Below are 18,219 nucleotides of genomic sequence, written 5' to 3' on the forward strand. Positions count from 1 at the left end.
TTCATTTGTGATCAGAAAGAAACGATCAAATTTGAACCACGTTAAAGAAATATAAAGATAAATACTATATGTATATGTATAAAAATGTAGTTCTAAATTGAATTGATTTTTCAGCTAAATTAATAAACGATATATTTCTAATAATATATCATGTAGTAATTAATATGAGGGAACGCTACAAGCTACAAGATCATGGTACTTTGGTATTTTCTTAGCTGTCATAATTAGGAAAATGAAATGATATTTAGGAAATAGAAATTTATATGATATTTCTAAAATAAATAATCAAAAACATTTTTTTTAACCACAAAATGAATACACAATATATGTGTAATAATCCTGTAATTACTATTAGTGAAGCCAATGTAAGGTAAGATAATAATAATAATAATAATAATAATAGTAATAATAATAATAATAATAATAATAATAATAGTAATAATAATAATAATAATAATGATGATAATAATGATAATAACATCAACAACAACAACAACAACAACAATAATAATAATAATAATAATAATAATAGTAATAATAATAACAATAATAATAATAATAATAGTAATAATAATAATAATAATAATAATAATAATAATAATAATAATAATGGTATTACTTTCACGAAAACTCACTCAGGGGTTGTAAAATATAACGTTTTATATAAGAAAGTAATAAAAAGCTCAAGATGGTGCCAGAGAGGAAGTCCTTGACCTTCAGGTCGTTCACCCTGTACTCACGCGTGAAGGACAGGAAACAGCCATGCCCTGCCCCTCCACCTCAGACGCCATTGGCTGCAACTGAAAATAAAAGCGTGTGACTGAGGATCTGTATGATATCAGTAACATTCTGAACGCTGACAGTTGTTAAGATCAGATTATCTACAGCGATGGCCTCGAGTTGATCCACATCTAGTCTATCTAACCTGATCTGGTCTGATTGAATCTAATCTAATCGCTTCACCTTTGTAGTGTTTATCACTAGGGCGTTTTATGAGGCTGCGTGTCTCGTATTGCCAGTTGTTTTATATAGCAACGAGTCGTTGGTTTCTGTTTATGTCTCTGACGTAAACTCACCAGTTTTCTCCACAGCTGCTTGAGCGTCTGCGCGTCTCCTTCCACCTGCGGCACAGAAACATCATTTCAGATCACCGTCCTTACAGACCACTTTAGACCCGAGCGGCCTAGCGAAACGACGCTATACTTAACCTGAGTCGAGAATCTGTCGAGAATTTCATTTATGGATCGGATCGACGTTAGCTGAAATGTTCTCCACTTATTATTAAGGATTAGCACTAAAAGACTAAAAGATCCTTATGGTTCAGCGGCTAAAGGATGCTAAGCGGAGGTCTAGACGATCTGTTAGCTGAACAAAGTTAGCATAACAAGGTTAGCTGAACAAGCTATAGAAAGTTAGCTGAACAAGGTTAGCTGAACAAAGCTAGCTAGCTAAACGTGTCGGTTTTTATACTCTTACTCCAAGTGAGAACTTGGCCTTGGTGCTGTAGTCAGCGTTTCGGTTTGTTAAAGCAATGGAAATGTATTACTTTTATAACTTTTCTTTTCAAACAGACACTTGGATTAGACCAAATTGGACCACTTTTAAAACTCTGACTCAGAGTAAGTAGCTGATTGGATGCTTAAAACTACTTTTTTGTCCCAACTGCTTCATCTGCCCTGTTTTTTTCTTGCAATAAAATATAAAATTTGGGAGATTTGAACTAAAAATAATCATTGAATCATTAGCTTTTAAGTCTAGAGCTATCGATTCGATTTGCCAATAAGATAAATAAAATAAAATGAATTGAAATATTGGGTTATGAATACAAATAGATTTGTTGTTTAGTTGTTTTTTTTTTTTGTTTATTTCTGCTTTTTTAACACTTAAAAAAGGAGAAAATAATAAAATATTATAATTGAAATAAGTGAAAATAATTTAAAGAATAATGAATTTTCATGAATTTATTTGTTATTTGTTACATTACTATGTGAATGTTTCTTTCGTCTTCTTCTTGCGACATGTTTTTGTCCCACATTCCTGTGATTTTCTGATTTTATATTTAAACTGACAGTTTTGATTGCAACAAACTGATTTTTTAAAGGAATCAGTGGCAAATTTACTCCGAAGATAAATAATAAATAGTTATGGTGCTTTTATAATATAATAATAAATAGTTATGGTGCTTTTATAATATAATAATAAATAGTTATGGTGCTTTTATAATATAATAATAAATAGTTATGGTGCTTTTATTGTGCAGTTACAGTTTAAAAGGTCACGTCCTTCCTTTCTGCAAATCCAAGACTGAGTAAAAATCAAATCCGTTTTTTTCCTACTGTGAATTTCTAGATTTTTTTTTTATTGTTATAGAGGAAATAAATCCCCCCCCCCCAAAAAAAAAAAAAAATCAGATTTTAATTAGCAATCAATGTGTGCATACTGACATAAACATACAAGACCGGTTCGGAATCTTTTACAGAGTGTGTGATTTTGATTCCCTGAATCACTGAATCTTTCCATCACATTCACTGAACTGTAAGCGTGTTGATATCTCAGGCTCAGTGTTCTTCAAGCATCCTCAGGGGTTAATGTGTTTAAACGTAATCAGACCTGCTTTACTTTGCTCGGTGCGCTTAATGAGTCTTTAATGAATCACGAATCATTCTGTGAATTTGACTCACTGAATCATCTGAGGAATCGAAGTATGTTGGACTGGATTGCAGCGCAACAGTGAAGTTTTTTCCATCGCTCCATTGATGACGCCTCTGCAGGAGGGCACTTAGATGATCCTACACACACACACACACACACACGCACACACTTTTATGACGGCCCTCAGAAATCCATATACCACAGACAAAGTCGTCCCAAAACTACCTGAATATTAGCCATAATGGCGGCTCTCTCCAGTCTGGGCCATGTCTGTGTGTCTGCGCTGATGCCGTCTTTGCATTCACATATTCTACACACACACACACACACACACACACACACGATAAGGTAATACATTCATTCAAAAAGGTCAACAAAAGATTCATTCTTTTTAGTCAAGAGATGAAGACGTACCTGTCATCAGCTCGGCCTCCCCAAACCACAACATGAACCAGAGTGTGATCCAACTAAAAACAGAAAACTGTGTTCATTTGTTTTCCAAAACTGGCATAAAAGCCACTTGTTAAAGGAATACTTTAACTTAGAGAATTTCCCCAGTGTGGGATCAATAAAGTTTTCATCTGATCTTATCTTATCTTTAAAAAAAACAAAACAAGAGAGATGATGTACACAATTATCCATCGTTTCCAAATGACCTCAATCAGCCAAGACGTGTTTGTTTCCTTCTTTAGCTTTGCTCTGAGGTTATACGGTTTCACATTCAACTTGACTAAGGACTTTTTTTTATTCAGAAACACTGTGCATCATTAATTAATCGTTTAGTAAAGTTGTGCGTGAAAGTTTTCATAGCCAAACCGAAGAGGAATTATTCATCAAAAAGTAAATAAGCGCCGGCAATCGGACGTCAACGACCGAGCGTTTACATTTAGCCACGCCCACAAAACTCCATAAAAGGTCAAGCTCGTACCGTAGAGAGCTGAAAACCGGCGACGTGAGGAATGTGCGCGAGGTCCGTGACGTGTGCTAAATCTTCCAGTAATGCAGCTCAGCCACTGCAGCAAACTCCTCCTCCACGTATACGGCGCCATTACTTTTGTCCTAATCGAACGGCTAGTCTCGTTTGCCGTGATTTATTTCGGGATGGCATTCTTTCAGGGCTGTACTACAAAACAACGTGACGATTCTCACGAAAGCGTTGCCGAAACCGGCGTGTAAGTGAAATAAACGCGCGATTTAAACTCGACCGTGTAATCTGTGCATAAAAACCGACAGTTGTGAGAATGACAGCAGTCGAGGTCGACGTTAGCGGGTCTCTTTATATTGACACCAAAACAACTCGGTTTTAGAAAAGCGTGTGTCACGGTGGACGTTTTGAAGTGGTATTTCATCGTGGCAGGTGTTTGAGTCGTTATACGGTCTGTAGTATCGCACCTTCTCATTCCGGCCCTGCGTTTTTATCTCTGCTTTCGTCTTTATCACTCTGGATTGTTTTGTTTCATACTTTTATCGCTTTATTTCATTCCGTTTGTCAATTATTTTATCGCCGCTCGGATACGGTACGGCACTTTGGCCGACGCTCGTTATCTTTCAAACGTGCTTTATATAAATAAAAGTGAATCGGCTCGTTGTTTACATCAGCATCGTCGCTTTAGCGTGAAAACAACGTCTGAAAAAAACGCAAACGTTTTTTTAGACACCGGACACGTCCTTGCCGACGAACTAGGAAATATCTGCGGCAAGTAAACAAAAACAAAACAACAAAAAAAAAAAACGCCGTCGATTTATCTCTTTAAACGATTCAAATCATTTCCTACGGTCACGCTACGTCAGCGTCCGTGCTTTACTCGGTACCTTCTCGTGCAGTTTATCCAGCGCGGCCTCCACGCTGTGCACCGTCGACTCGACCACTGAAGCAGCCTAAAAGACAAGAACGGACGTTTTCATGCATAAGATCTAAATAAAACGTACGCGGATTACTGGATTATTGCACGTGCAAATTCAGAGATTAAAAAAATGACCCGTTCAAAAGTTTACACACCCTCGATTCTTAATCCCGTGTGTCGGTACCTGGATGATCCACGACATGATGTGTTTATCTTCTGTGAGAGTTCTTCACGAGTCCCTTGTTCGTCCGGAGCAGTTACACTGCCCACGGTTCTTCAGAAAAATCCTCCAGGTCCTGCACATTCCTTACTTTTCCAGCATCTTCTGCATATTTGAGCCCTTTCTAACAGCGAATATATGAGGTCGAGATCCGTCTTGTCACGCCGAGGGACTCGTACACGACTATTACAAAAGGTGCAAACGTTCACTGTTGCTCGAGAGGGCGACACGATGCGTTAAGAGCCGGGGCGGGGGGGTGTAAACTTTTGAACAGGATGATCGGTGTAACTTGTTATAGTACTAAATAAAAAACAGCATGGGACTTTTATGATCCCTCTTATTTTGTATTAATAAATCAGACTGTATATATATAAACCATCATTTTGTGTAGACATTTTGTAGAAATGCCCGAGATGTGTGCTGAACCTGGACTGAGGAGCAACACTCAATGGAGGAATAAAAGCTGGTGATTTTTTAAATGTAATATATTTCTAAAATAAATAAAACCCCAGCTAGTATGAGTGTGTACACCGTATATGAACGCGTGAAGGCTGTGATTGGGACATTTGTTTATTTCTGGATGAGGATGTGATGTGATGTGAAGTGAAGTGAAGTGTGACCTGGCCCGGGCAGACGCAGAGCTCATCCGCCGACACGAAGAGAAGCAGCAGCTTCCACTGAGGAGAGACAGAAAAAAACCTGATGTACTTCTGTAGGTTATTTACAGTGTATCCACCGCATGCACATATCGAGCGGGAGTCGATGGAAATTCCTAATAATCTCATCAAGAGAATTAGTAGGGAAACCTGAGCTATTCGGACGTGCTGTAGAGTAATAGCGGCGTGTGAGACGGCTGCGTGGGAATTTCCATCTAAACGGCGTACCTGATTATCGTCGAGCGTCTCGATCACATCCTCGACTTCCTCGAGCGAACCCCTGCAAAACCAACACGCAGGATCAGATCAGAGTCAGAGAACGAGCATACTTATTACAGGTATAGTGTGTGTGTGTGTGTGTGTGTGTGTGTGTGTGTGTGTGTGTGTGTGTGTGTTATTCAGCACCTCTGTTCTGGTATCAGTGTAGTCAGTTCTGGATTAAAGCCAGACAGAATCTCTGTTGGAGACAAGCACAAAATAAAAATGTTGATTATTTTTCTATGGCAATGCTACTCAGACTGTTTTGTTCCTTATATACTGTATTATTATATACTGTATTTATATACTGTATTTATATACTGTAGTATATACTGTATTATTATATACTGTATTATTATATACTGTATTATTATATACTGTATTTATATACTGTATTTATATACTGTAGTATATACTGTATTATTATATACTGTAGTATATACTGTATTATATACTGTATTTATATACTGTATTATTATATACTGTATTATTATATACTGTATTTATATACTGTAGTATATACTGTATTTATATACTGTAGTATATACTGTATTATTATATACTGTAGTATATACTGTATTTATATACTGTAGTATATACTGTATTTATATACTGTATTATTATATACTGTATTTATATACTGTAGTATATACTGTATTTATATACTGTAGTATATACTGTATTATTATATACTGTAGTATATACTGTATTTATATACCGTAGTATATACTGTATTTATATACTGTATTATTATATACTGTATTTATATACTGTAGTATATACTGTATTTATATACTGTAGTATATACTGTATTATTATATACTGTATTTATATACTGTAGTATATACTGTATTTATATACCGTAGTATATACTGTATTTATATACTGTATTATTATATACTGTATTTATATACTGTAGTATATACTGTAGTATATACTGTATTATTATATACTGTATTTATATACTGTAGTATATACTGTAGTATATACTGTATTATTATATACTGTATTTATATACTGTAGTACATACTGTAGTATATACTGTATTATTATATACTGTATTTATATACTGTAGTATATACTGTATTATTATATACTGTATTTATATACTGTAGTATATACTGTAGTATATACTGTATTATTATATACTGTATTTATATACTGTAGTATATACTGTATTATTATATACTGTATTTATATACTGTAGTATATACTGTAGTATATACTGTATTATTATATACTGTATTTATATACTGTAGTATATACTGTATTATTATATACTGTATTATTATATACTGTATTTATATACTGTAGTATATACTGTATTATTATATACTGTATTTATATACTGTAGTATATACTGTAGTATATACTGTATTATTATATACTGTATTTATATACTGTAGTATATACTGTATTATTATATACTGTATTATTATATACTGTATTTATATACTGTATTTATATACTGTATTATATACTGTATTATTTTATACTGTATTTATATACTGTATTATTATATACTGTATTTATATACTGTATTTATATACTGTAGTATATACTGTAGTATATACTGTATTATTATATACTGTATTTATATACTGTAGTATATACTGTATTATTATATACTGTAGTATATACTGTAGTATTATATACTGTATTTATATACTGTAGTATATACTGTATTTATATACTGTATTTATATACTGTAGTATATACTGTATTATTATATACTGTATTTATATACTGTATTTATATACTGTAGTATATACTGTAGTATTATATACTGTATTTATATACTGTAGTATATACTGTATTTATATACTGTATTTATATACTGTAGTATATACTGTATTATTATATACTGTATTTATATACTGTATTTATATACTGTAGTATATACTGTATTATTATATACTGTATTATTATATACTGTATTATTATATACTGTATTTATATACTGTATTTATATACTGTAGTATATACTGTATTATTATATACTGTAGTATATACTGTATTATTATATACTGTAGTATATACTGTATTATTATATACTGTATTTATATACTGTAGTATATACTGTATTTATATACTGTATTTATATACTGTAGTATATACTGTATTATTATATACTGTATTATTATATACTGTAGTATATACTGTAGTATATACTGTATTATTATATACTGTATTTATATACTGTAGTATATACTGTATTATTATATACTGTATTATATTTATATACTGTACGCCTGGAATAGAAAGTAAGATCTTACCAGACAGCCTGTTCAGAATCCTAATTTCAGCAGACCTACAGCGAAACACACACCGATCATTTATCTTTTAATTACAACAACACGTAATCTCGCAGTGCACAATATCATTATGTACAGCATGTTATACTGTATTTGCTACTTTTTCTGTTTGTTTTTTTCTTCCTTTGGCGTAATTTCATTACATTTTACCATAAAACGACGTTCTCGTCTCCCCCGTTTGCTCTACAAATATACAGTGAAATCTATCTGTTTAGCGGTTCATTATTCCACTTCCTAAATATCCATGTACTGTTATTGGATAATGGTAACGAGTCTTTATTGGTCACGGATACATGACAGCACAGTGAAATTCTTTCTTCACATATCCCAGCATGTCAGGAAGTTGGGGTCAGAGCGCAGGGTCGGCCATGATACAGCGCCCCCTGGAGCTGAGAGGGTTAAGGGCCTTGCTCAAGGGCCCGACAGTGGCAGCTTGAACCCTCAACCCTCCCATCAGTAACCCAGAGCCCAAATTATTATTATTATTATTATTATTATTATTATTATTATTATTATTATTATTATTACAGATTTGATACCAGAAAGAAACCAGTGCAGTTTGTTAAATAATAAAAAAAACAATCACAATAATTAACAACAACAACAACAACAACAAATACTAAAGGTAGTAAACTGTAGCTTTCTATGTGTCTGGTGTGGTACAGTTCTTATTATTACATTTATTATGAATATTTCACCTGGAAAGCTTTATGTAAAGTTCCTTTAAAAGTTCCTCTAAAACACCTGCTCAAATCTTCATTTGTTCTGCATTTATATATATATATATATAAGCAATATTATCATCAGACAATTTCCTCCTGGCTCTCCAGCACTAACAGACGGAAGATTCAGGGATCTGCTGCGCGTGACAGCAAACAAATACGAATGTGAAGTCTTCTCCGACTCTCGTTGGCTGTTTTGTCAGTGCTGTTCCTGCTCCTTCTCGTAAAAAGCACTTCACACCATGTAATTCATCTCTGAGGGTTTCAAACGTAAGTGCAATTCTCTAACAGCGTGGCGAGGACGCTGGGACTGGACCCGTACAGGGTGTGCTCGGCGTAAAGGGAGTTACGTTCGAACGTCTTGTTCGTTCCGAGTCTGTATCTGTAGTCAAATGATCTGTAAGTGGGGTATGCTGTGTGAAGATACTGGACGAGCGTCTGGAAAGCTTTCTGTTTGAAGGTCATCACACTACATTAGATAAGCTCTCGGCTGACTAAGCTTGCTCTTGCGGCACTCCCTTAAGGAGGATGAAAGCTGGAATCGGGGAAATATGCGGCTTTAATTGCGTCTGAGACTTGATAAACAATGATAAATGTGCCGCATTTCTCTTTCCTTGAGTCTTCTATTCTATTATACAGCATCATACCTCATTTCTATTCTATTATTACAGTATTCTACCTCATTTCTATTCTATTATTACAGTATTCTACCTCATTTCTATTCTATTATTACAGTATTCTACCTCATTTCTATTCTATTATACAGCATCATACCTCATTTCTATTCTATTATTACAGTATTCTACCTCATTTCTATTCTATTATTACAGTATTCTACCTCATTTCTATTCTATTATACAGCATCATACCTCATTTCTATTCTATTATACAGCATCATACCTCATTTCTATTCTATTATTACAGTATTCTACCTCATTTCTATTCTATTATTACAGTATTCTACCTCATTTCTATTCTATTATACAGCATCATACCTCATTTCTATTCTATTATTACAGTATTCTACCTCATTTCTATTCTATTATTACAGTATTCTACCTCATTTCTATTCTATTATACAGCATCATACCTCATTTCTATTCTATTATACAGCATCATACCTCATTTCTATTCTATTATTACAGTATTCTACCTCATTTCTATTCTATTATTACAGTATTCTACCTCATTTCTATTCTATTATTACAGTATTCTACCTCATTTCTATTCTATTATTACAGTATTCTACCTCATTTCTATTCTATTATTACAGTATTCTACCTCATTTCTATTCTATTATTACAGTATTATACGTTATTTCTACTCTAATTTACACTATTCTACGTCATTTCTTCTCTATTTTACAGTATTATACGTCATTTATATTCTATTATCTACAGCATTATATGTAAGTTCTATACTATTATTACAGTATTATACGTCATTTCTATTCTATTATCGCGTATTATCCGTCATTTCTATTCTATTATTACAGCATTCTACCTCATTTCTATTCTATTATACAGCATCATACCTCATTTCTATTCTATTATTACAGTATTCTACCTCATTTCTATTCTATTATTACAGTATTCTACCTCATTTCTATTCTATTATACAGCATCATACCTCATTTCTATTCTATTATACAGCATCATACCTCATTTCTATTCTATTATTACAGTATTCTACCTCATTTCTATTCTATTATTACAGTATTCTACCTCATTTCTATTCTATTATTACAGTATTCTACCTCATTTCTATTCTATTATTACAGTATTCTACCTCATTTCTATTCTATTATTACAGTATTCTACCTCATTTCTATTCTATTATTACAGCATCATGCCTCATTTCTATTCTATTATTACAGTATTCTACGTTATTTCTACTCTAATTTACACTATTCTACGTCATTTCTTCTCTATTTTACAGTATTATACGTCATTTATATTCTATTATCTACAGCATTATATGTAAGTTCTATACTATTATTACAGTATTATACGTCATTTCTATTCTATTATCGCGTATTATCCGTCATTTCTATTCTATTATTACAGCATTCTACCTCATTTCTATTCTATTATACAGCATCATACCTCATTTCTATTCTATTATTACAGTATTCTACCTCATTTCTATTCTATTATTACAGTATTCTACCTCATTTCTATTCTATTATACAGCATCATACCTCATTTCTATTCTATTATACAGCATCATACCTCATTTCTATTCTATTATTACAGTATTCTACCTCATTTCTATTCTATTATACAGCATCATACCTCATTTCTATTCTATTATACAGCATCATACCTCATTTCTATTCTATTATACAGCATCATACCTCATTTCTATTCTATTATACAGCATCATACCTCATTTCTATTCTATTATTACAGTATTCTACCTCATTTCTATTCTATTATTACAGTATTCTACCTCATTTCTATTCTATTATTACAGTATTCTACCTCATTTCTATTCTATTATTACAGTATTCTACCTCATTTCTATTCTATTATTACAGTATTCTACCTCATTTCTATTCTATTATTACAGTATTCTACCTCATTTCTATTCTATTATTACAGTATTATACGTTATTTCTACTCTAATTTACACTATTCTACGTCATTTCTTCTCTATTTTACAGTATTATACGTCATTTATATTCTATTATCTACAGCATTATATGTAAGTTCTATACTATTATTACAGTATTATACGTCATTTCTATTCTATTATCGCGTATTATCCGTCATTTCTATTCTATTATTACAGCATTCTACGTCATTTCTACTCTAATTTACAGTATTATACGTCATTTCGACTCCATTTTACAGTATTATACACCAATTATATTCTATTATCGTGTATTATACGTCATTTCTATTCTATTATACAGCATTATACGTCATTTCTATTCTATTATCGTGTATTCTACGTCATTTGTACTCTATTTTACAGTATTATACGTCATTTCTATTCTATTATACAGCATTCTACGCCATTTGCATTCTATTACACAGTAATGAATAAGAAATTGTGCCTGTAAACGTTATAAGCGTCTACACTGTAGCTAAAATTGATAAGTGACAGTTTTCGGCTCTAAGGCCGGGTATTTGGAGTAATTCTCCACATGCTGGTCATCGTGCTTCATTTTGTGTCCCTCTCTCCGTGTATGATCTTGTGTGTTATCATGCATTCTCATCGTGAAGTCTGAGCCTTATTGCTATTGTTCCATGTCTGGTGTCTCACGCTTTAGACCCTCACTAGCATTTTCCCGGTTGTTACGATTATAGAGATTATCCCAGTTTGTTACCGATGATTACTGGATCAGAACAAAATAAACACCACGCTGATTCAACACACTCGGGTCCTGCCTTTCCTCATCACACGCTGCCTCGACGAGAACTAAAAATAACGAAGTCTACAGGCGAGCCCGAAGAATCTTCATCAGCTGATCTGAGGACAGTGAGGACCACGACGTTATCAGAACGTGTGAACGTTATCTGTAGATAACTGGACCAAACAAAAACTACTGAGGGCTGGAACTCTGTGTTCTCATGGCTAGTTACGGTTAGGATCGCAATCAGTGACGTGGCAAACAAACAAATAAATAAAAGAATAACCATCCGGAATGGGTATCAAAAGAAATGAGTAGTTCAGCAAAACGTTCAATTGTTTCAATGCTGTTTCATTTGGGCAAGTTTAAAAACACGACCGTGTTTAAGAACACTGGAAGGATGTTAATTAGAGAAGAAGACTTTCCTTGGGTGACTTCCCTGCTCACAGACTCATCCACCAAATCATCAAAGTCCAGCTTTCTAAAATCTCAGACTCCTATGTCTGGCAGCGCAGCACGTCGAGTCTCCTCCTCTGGCTTATTTCAGCTCATTTTAATGAGAACACATTATGGAAAATTAACACTATACACGTGTTTTTTTTTTCTTTTTTTTCCACCCCTCAAATCTGTTTAGACGGCTCCAGATAAAAACATTCGAGCCCCAACTGACTGTTCTGTAGTTACAAATTCACTCCAGTAATATTTATAAATCATTTCACATTCTTTAATAGGTGTCATGTGATTTAGCATCATGGTCAATCCCTGTAATCACACAGATTAAATCTAGGCTCAAATCCGTAATCCATCCCTGGCTGAGCTAGACTTCCATTAATTGCTATCTACGTGAGCCTTGCTTAGTTTTTAAAAATTTTTTTTTTTATTATTGCTGAACATTTGTTTTATAATGTACACAACATTCAAATGTTTTTGGCAAACTCTTCCACCCATTTTTCCATTATTTTTTGAATCCAGGAAAAAAAAAAGAAAAGAAAAGAAAAGAAAACCTGGACGGCCATGTTCACTTGAATAAACATGAAGTTTAATAGCTTTGTGCCTTTGTGAAATAAACAGCAGTGTGACTGTACCTGTGTGAAGCGGACAGGCCGAGTGCTGACAGCACATGCACGTCTGCAGGCCTCAGCGAGTGAACTGTCGTAAACAACACACTCAGGTTTAGTGCTGACTCACCCCACTACCAGGCTCAGCAATTATGGATTAAAATGTACGTTAAATTATCTTTATGGGTGACGTCGTTGAGTTACATAAGTGTAAATAAATAAATAAATAAATAAATGTTTAAACGCTGTCGACTCACCAGAGGAAGGAAGAGCTGGTGAAGGGTTCAGCTGGGCACAGATCAAAGCCAACTCAGTCAGAGAGTCTGGAAATAAACCAAACAAGGAGCCAAGAATGAGGAAAATGATATTTCTATATAGATCAGTTTAATGCAACATGTAACTAACAAACAAATCACGAACTGAGCATGCATACTTTACTTCTTTAAGCTTAGGAATCAATCTGAGCATGCATACTTTACTTCTTTAAGCTTAGGAATCAATCTGAGCATGCATACTTTACTACTTTAACTTAAAGTATGAACCTGAGCATGCATACTTTACTAATTTAAATTAAAGAATCAATCTGAGCATGCATACTTTACTACTTTAACTTAAAGAATGAACCTGAGCATGCATACTTTACTACTTTAACCTTAGGAATCAATCTGAGCATGCATACTTTACTACTTTAACCTTAGGAATCAATCTGAGCATGCATACTTTACTACTTTAACCTTAGGAATCAATCTGAGCATGCATACTTTACTACTTTAACCTTATGAATCAAACTTAGCATGCATACTTTAATACTTTATCTTAAAGAATGAACCTGAGCATGCATACTTTACTACTTTAACCTGAGGACTCAAACTGAGCATGCATACTTTACTACTTTAAGCTTATGAATCAAACTGAGCATGCATACTTTACTACTTTAACTTAAAGAATGAAACTGAGCATGCATACTTTACTATTCTAAGCTTAGGAATCAATCTGAGCATGCATACTTTAATACTTTAACCCGAGTGATCAATCTGAGCATGCATACTTTACTACTTTAACTTAAAGAATGAACCTGAGCATGCATACTTTACTATTCTAAGCTTATGAATGAACCTGAGCATGCATACTTTACTATTTTAACCTGAGGACTCAGGCTGAGCATGCATACTTTACTACTTTAGCCTGGGGAATCGAACTGAGCATGCATACATTATTACTTTAAGCTGAGAAATCAAACTGAGCATGCATACTTTACTACCTTAGCCTGAGCACTCAAATTGAGCATGCATACTTGACTGAGTTAAGCCAAGAATAAACCTTAGCAGGCACACTTTACTAATTTAACTGATGGAATCAAACTGAGCATGCATACTTCACTACGTTAAGCTGAGGAATCAAACTGAGCATGCATTCTTTACTATGTTAATCCAAGAATAAACCTTAGCAGGCATACTTTACTACTTTAACTTAAAGAATCAAACTGAGCATGTGTACTTGACTGACTTAACTCAAAACTTTCATATGGCGCATGCTTGCATTTTTTATTAGATTTTTTAACCTAAGGAATCTAACTAAGCATGCATACTTTATTAAGTTAACTCAAAATTTCCAAACTAGCCATACATACTTTACTGAGTTAACCCCAGAAAACAAATGAAGCATGCATACTTAATTATGCTAACAGAAAGTATTCAAAGTGAGCATGCATAATACTTGACTGTATTAACCCTCGGAATTAAGCGTAGGTATTTCACCCTCTTATCCCTCATCTATAATCAGTTTTAAACACGGTTCTCTTAATAACAGGTCTCGGGATTGCCTATGTTTAAATCCTCCACATGTAAACGCAGAGCTCGGTAGCTCATGTTATAGATTTCGAGCTTCTTTTAAACGCAGCGACCTGCAGCAGTCCCTGGATTGATCGCATTTTAGGATCTGACGTGGAAAAATGTCTAACTTTGATCTTTTTAAACGCCGTCTGCATGTTTTACTCGATCTTCTAGCCGCACGGCTACGTCGAGGGCACGTTATAAGGTGTGCTCTAGTGACGTGGCCGTGTTTGTTCATTTTATATCTGTTTTATTGTAAAGACCAACTCGGAAAGTCTCTGTACACTTTACTAACTTTACGTTAACTTTACGTTGATTCCAAGACATACTGGGTTAAATTCGCTGGAAGTGAATTCGATGGATCAAGTTGACTTTTACTGAATAAATTCCATAATAATAATAATAATAATAATAATAAAAAGTATTTTGCATCAAAGAAACAATATAGCGATACAATATAGCGATAAATAAATAAATAAATAAATAAATAAATAAATAATAAAAGCATTTTGCGTCAAAGAAACAATATAGCGATACAATATAGCGATAAATAAATAAATAAATAAATTAATAAATAATAAAAGCATTTTGCGTCAAAGAAACAATATAGCGATACAATATAGCGATAAATAAATAAATAAATAAATAAATTAATAAATAATAAAAGCATTTTGCGTCAAAGAAACAATATAGCGATACAATATAGCGATAAATAAATAAATAAATAAATAAATAATAAAAAGCATTTTGCATCAAAGAAACAATATAGTGATACAATATAGCGATAAATAAATAAATAAATAATAAAAAGCATTTTGCATCAAACAATATAGCGATACAATATAGCGATAAATAAATAAATAAATAAATAAATAATAAAAAGCATTTTGCATCAAAGAAACAATATAGCGATACAATATAGCGATAAATAAATAAATAAATAAATAAATTAATAAATAATAAAAGCATTTTGCGTCAAAGAAACAATATAGCGATACAATATAGCGACAAATAAATAAATAAATAAATAAATAAATAAATAAATAATAAAAAGCATTTTGCATCAAAGAAACAATATAGCGATACGGACATGAAATTGAACAACTTTTGCTTTGATTCAATCCAGCGTGATGTACGCGCCCAATTTACGGTCATCAGCTTTATTTGTAAGGTATGAAGATATAATAGAAGTGATGAACATGTGATTGAATAAAATACCTGAGCAAGCAGAGGACAGAAACATCAGGATGAGCAGTTGAGCAGAAGCGACCGAGACTCGAGTTCCCATGATGGAGTGTGTGTGTTTTTTTCCTTTTCTTTTTACACCCTCACCTTTCCTGCTCTCTCTCACACAACACACATACCCACCGCTGTCTCATTATAAACCGGCGTACAAACTGCTGTCTCATTATGAACCACACCCCCACATGCGTACTTGCGTGCGTGTGTGTAAGATGCAACACAAAGCTATTAAACTTTAAAAGGATCCGTAAATGTGTAATGATTGATTAAGGCATTAACTGTAACTGTATGGAAGTCTATGCATTATAAAACCACCTGTATACAGCACCGCCTTAAAGGTCTTTAAAGGGTCAAGGTGAGAATCATTTCAGAAATAAAGCTATCAAGATCAATAATAATATATGATATTTTATCGATAGATTAGACCCATGTCCGTTCGTTTTAATTCTGCTGTGTCAATATTTAACTCGTCCTTTTTGTGTACTAGCGACGCGCTGTTTCTCCAGTATCGACCCTGGAGGTCTGAGCTGCGGTGCATTTATTAGCTGACCCTAAAGTGTTTGTAGTTTTCAGATTCTGCAGTTAAGTGGTAAAAGATGGAACAAAGATGCTTTACGGAATCACCGTCGTTCACTGATTAAATCAACAGTGCTGGTCTACACGAACTGCTCATCGATGACGGCAATACTTTGAGTCTTAATCAGGTGTATCATTCTAGAAATAAAAAAAAGTCAAACTGTGGTTTTTCAGCACAGTAAAGGTCATATAAAGTTTATTAAGTAAGGAATAAAACCCTGTACGTCATACCGTTACAGGAAAAGAATCAAACCTGCGTTGGTGCGATGAAGCAGTGTGATTATTTTCTGATAACAGTACAATTTATTCCTCTTATACACTGATAAGTTCCACATCACTTAGGCATGCTCTCTCTCTGCCCCCCTCTCTATCTCTCCCGCTCTGATACATCTTCTTATCTGATTACTTTTAGAAGTCCCTGTACCTGTTCGGACACAGTGAGCTCTTTGTTTCTACTTAAATCAAGCAATGATGGAACTCTTCCTCCTTTTCTGTATATACAGTGCCCTCTAGTAATATTGGCACCCCTGATGAATGAGCACAGAAAGCTGTGAAAATCTGTCTTTATTGTTTAACCTTTTGATCTTTTGTTAAAAAGATTTTTGGCACCGCTTTAGTCAGTACTCTGTGCTGCCTTCCTTTGCCAAGACAACAGCTCTGAGTCTTCTCCTATAACGCCTGATGAGGTTGGAGAATACATGGCGAGGGATCTGAGAGCGTTCCTCCATACAGAATCTCTCCAGATCCTTCACATTTGGAGGTCCACGCTGGTGGACTCTCCTCTTCAGTTCACCCCACAGGTGTTCTATGGGGTTCAGGTCAGGGGACTGGGATGGTCAGGGCAGGACCTTGATGCTGTGGTCAGTAAACCATTTTTGTGTTGATTTTGATGATGTTTTGGATCATCGTCCTGCTGGAAGATCCAACCACGGCCCATTTGAATCTTTCTGGCAGAGGCAGTCAGGTTTTCATTTAATATCTGTTGATATTTGATAGAGTCCATGATGCCATGTATCCTAACAAAATGTCCAGGTCCTCTGGCAGAAAAACAGCCCAAAACATTAAAGATCCTCCTCCATATTTAACCGTGGGCATGAGGGACTTTTCCATACGGCTACCTCTCTGTGTGCTCCAAAACCTCCTCTGTGTTTATTACCAAAAAGCTCTATTCTGGTTTCATAGAACCCGATCCCATTTGAAGTTCCAGTAGTGTCGGCACACTGAAGACGCTCGAGTTTGTTTTTGGATGAGAGTAGAGGCTTTTTTCTTGAACCCCTTCCAAACAGCTTGTGGTGATGTCGGTGACTTCAGATTGTAGTTTTGGAGACGTTCTGACCCCAAGACACGACTAACTTCTGCAGTTCTCCAGCTGTGATCCTTGGAGATGTTTTATCCACTCGAACCGTCCTCTTCACAGTGCGTCGAGACGATACAGACACTCGTCCAATTCCAGGTGGATTCATAACATCTCCAGTCGACTGGAACG

The 18,219-nt window shown here is 34.2% G+C and overlaps 1 protein-coding gene across 1 annotated transcript in view; it reads right to left on the reverse strand.

Moving 5' to 3' along the window:
* plb1 (phospholipase B1) overlaps positions 1-16,292 on the reverse strand; it is a 34,291-nt gene extending 17,999 nt beyond the window's left edge. The window contains exons 1-13 of the mRNA XM_053682614.1: positions 16,134-16,292; positions 13,341-13,406; positions 13,111-13,174; positions 7,907-7,941; positions 5,778-5,829; positions 5,601-5,652; positions 5,337-5,393; positions 4,465-4,530; positions 3,067-3,119; positions 2,878-2,962; positions 2,682-2,789; positions 1,077-1,121; positions 741-800 (exon numbers count right to left, since the gene is read on the reverse strand). Coding sequence (XP_053538589.1) covers positions 741-800; positions 1,077-1,121; positions 2,682-2,789; positions 2,878-2,962; positions 3,067-3,119; positions 4,465-4,530; positions 5,337-5,393; positions 5,601-5,652; positions 5,778-5,829; positions 7,907-7,941; positions 13,111-13,174; positions 13,341-13,406; positions 16,134-16,203 — 813 coding nt within the window. The 5' untranslated portion in view covers positions 16,204-16,292. The remainder of the gene's footprint in view (positions 1-740; positions 801-1,076; positions 1,122-2,681; positions 2,790-2,877; positions 2,963-3,066; positions 3,120-4,464; positions 4,531-5,336; positions 5,394-5,600; positions 5,653-5,777; positions 5,830-7,906; positions 7,942-13,110; positions 13,175-13,340; positions 13,407-16,133) is intronic.
* Between the last annotated feature and the right edge of the window lie 1,927 nt (positions 16,293-18,219).

The sequence above is a fragment of the Ictalurus punctatus genome, chromosome 9 (genome assembly GCF_001660625.3).
Source record: "Ictalurus punctatus breed USDA103 chromosome 9, Coco_2.0, whole genome shotgun sequence".
NCBI lineage: Eukaryota > Metazoa > Chordata > Actinopteri > Siluriformes > Ictaluridae > Ictalurus > Ictalurus punctatus.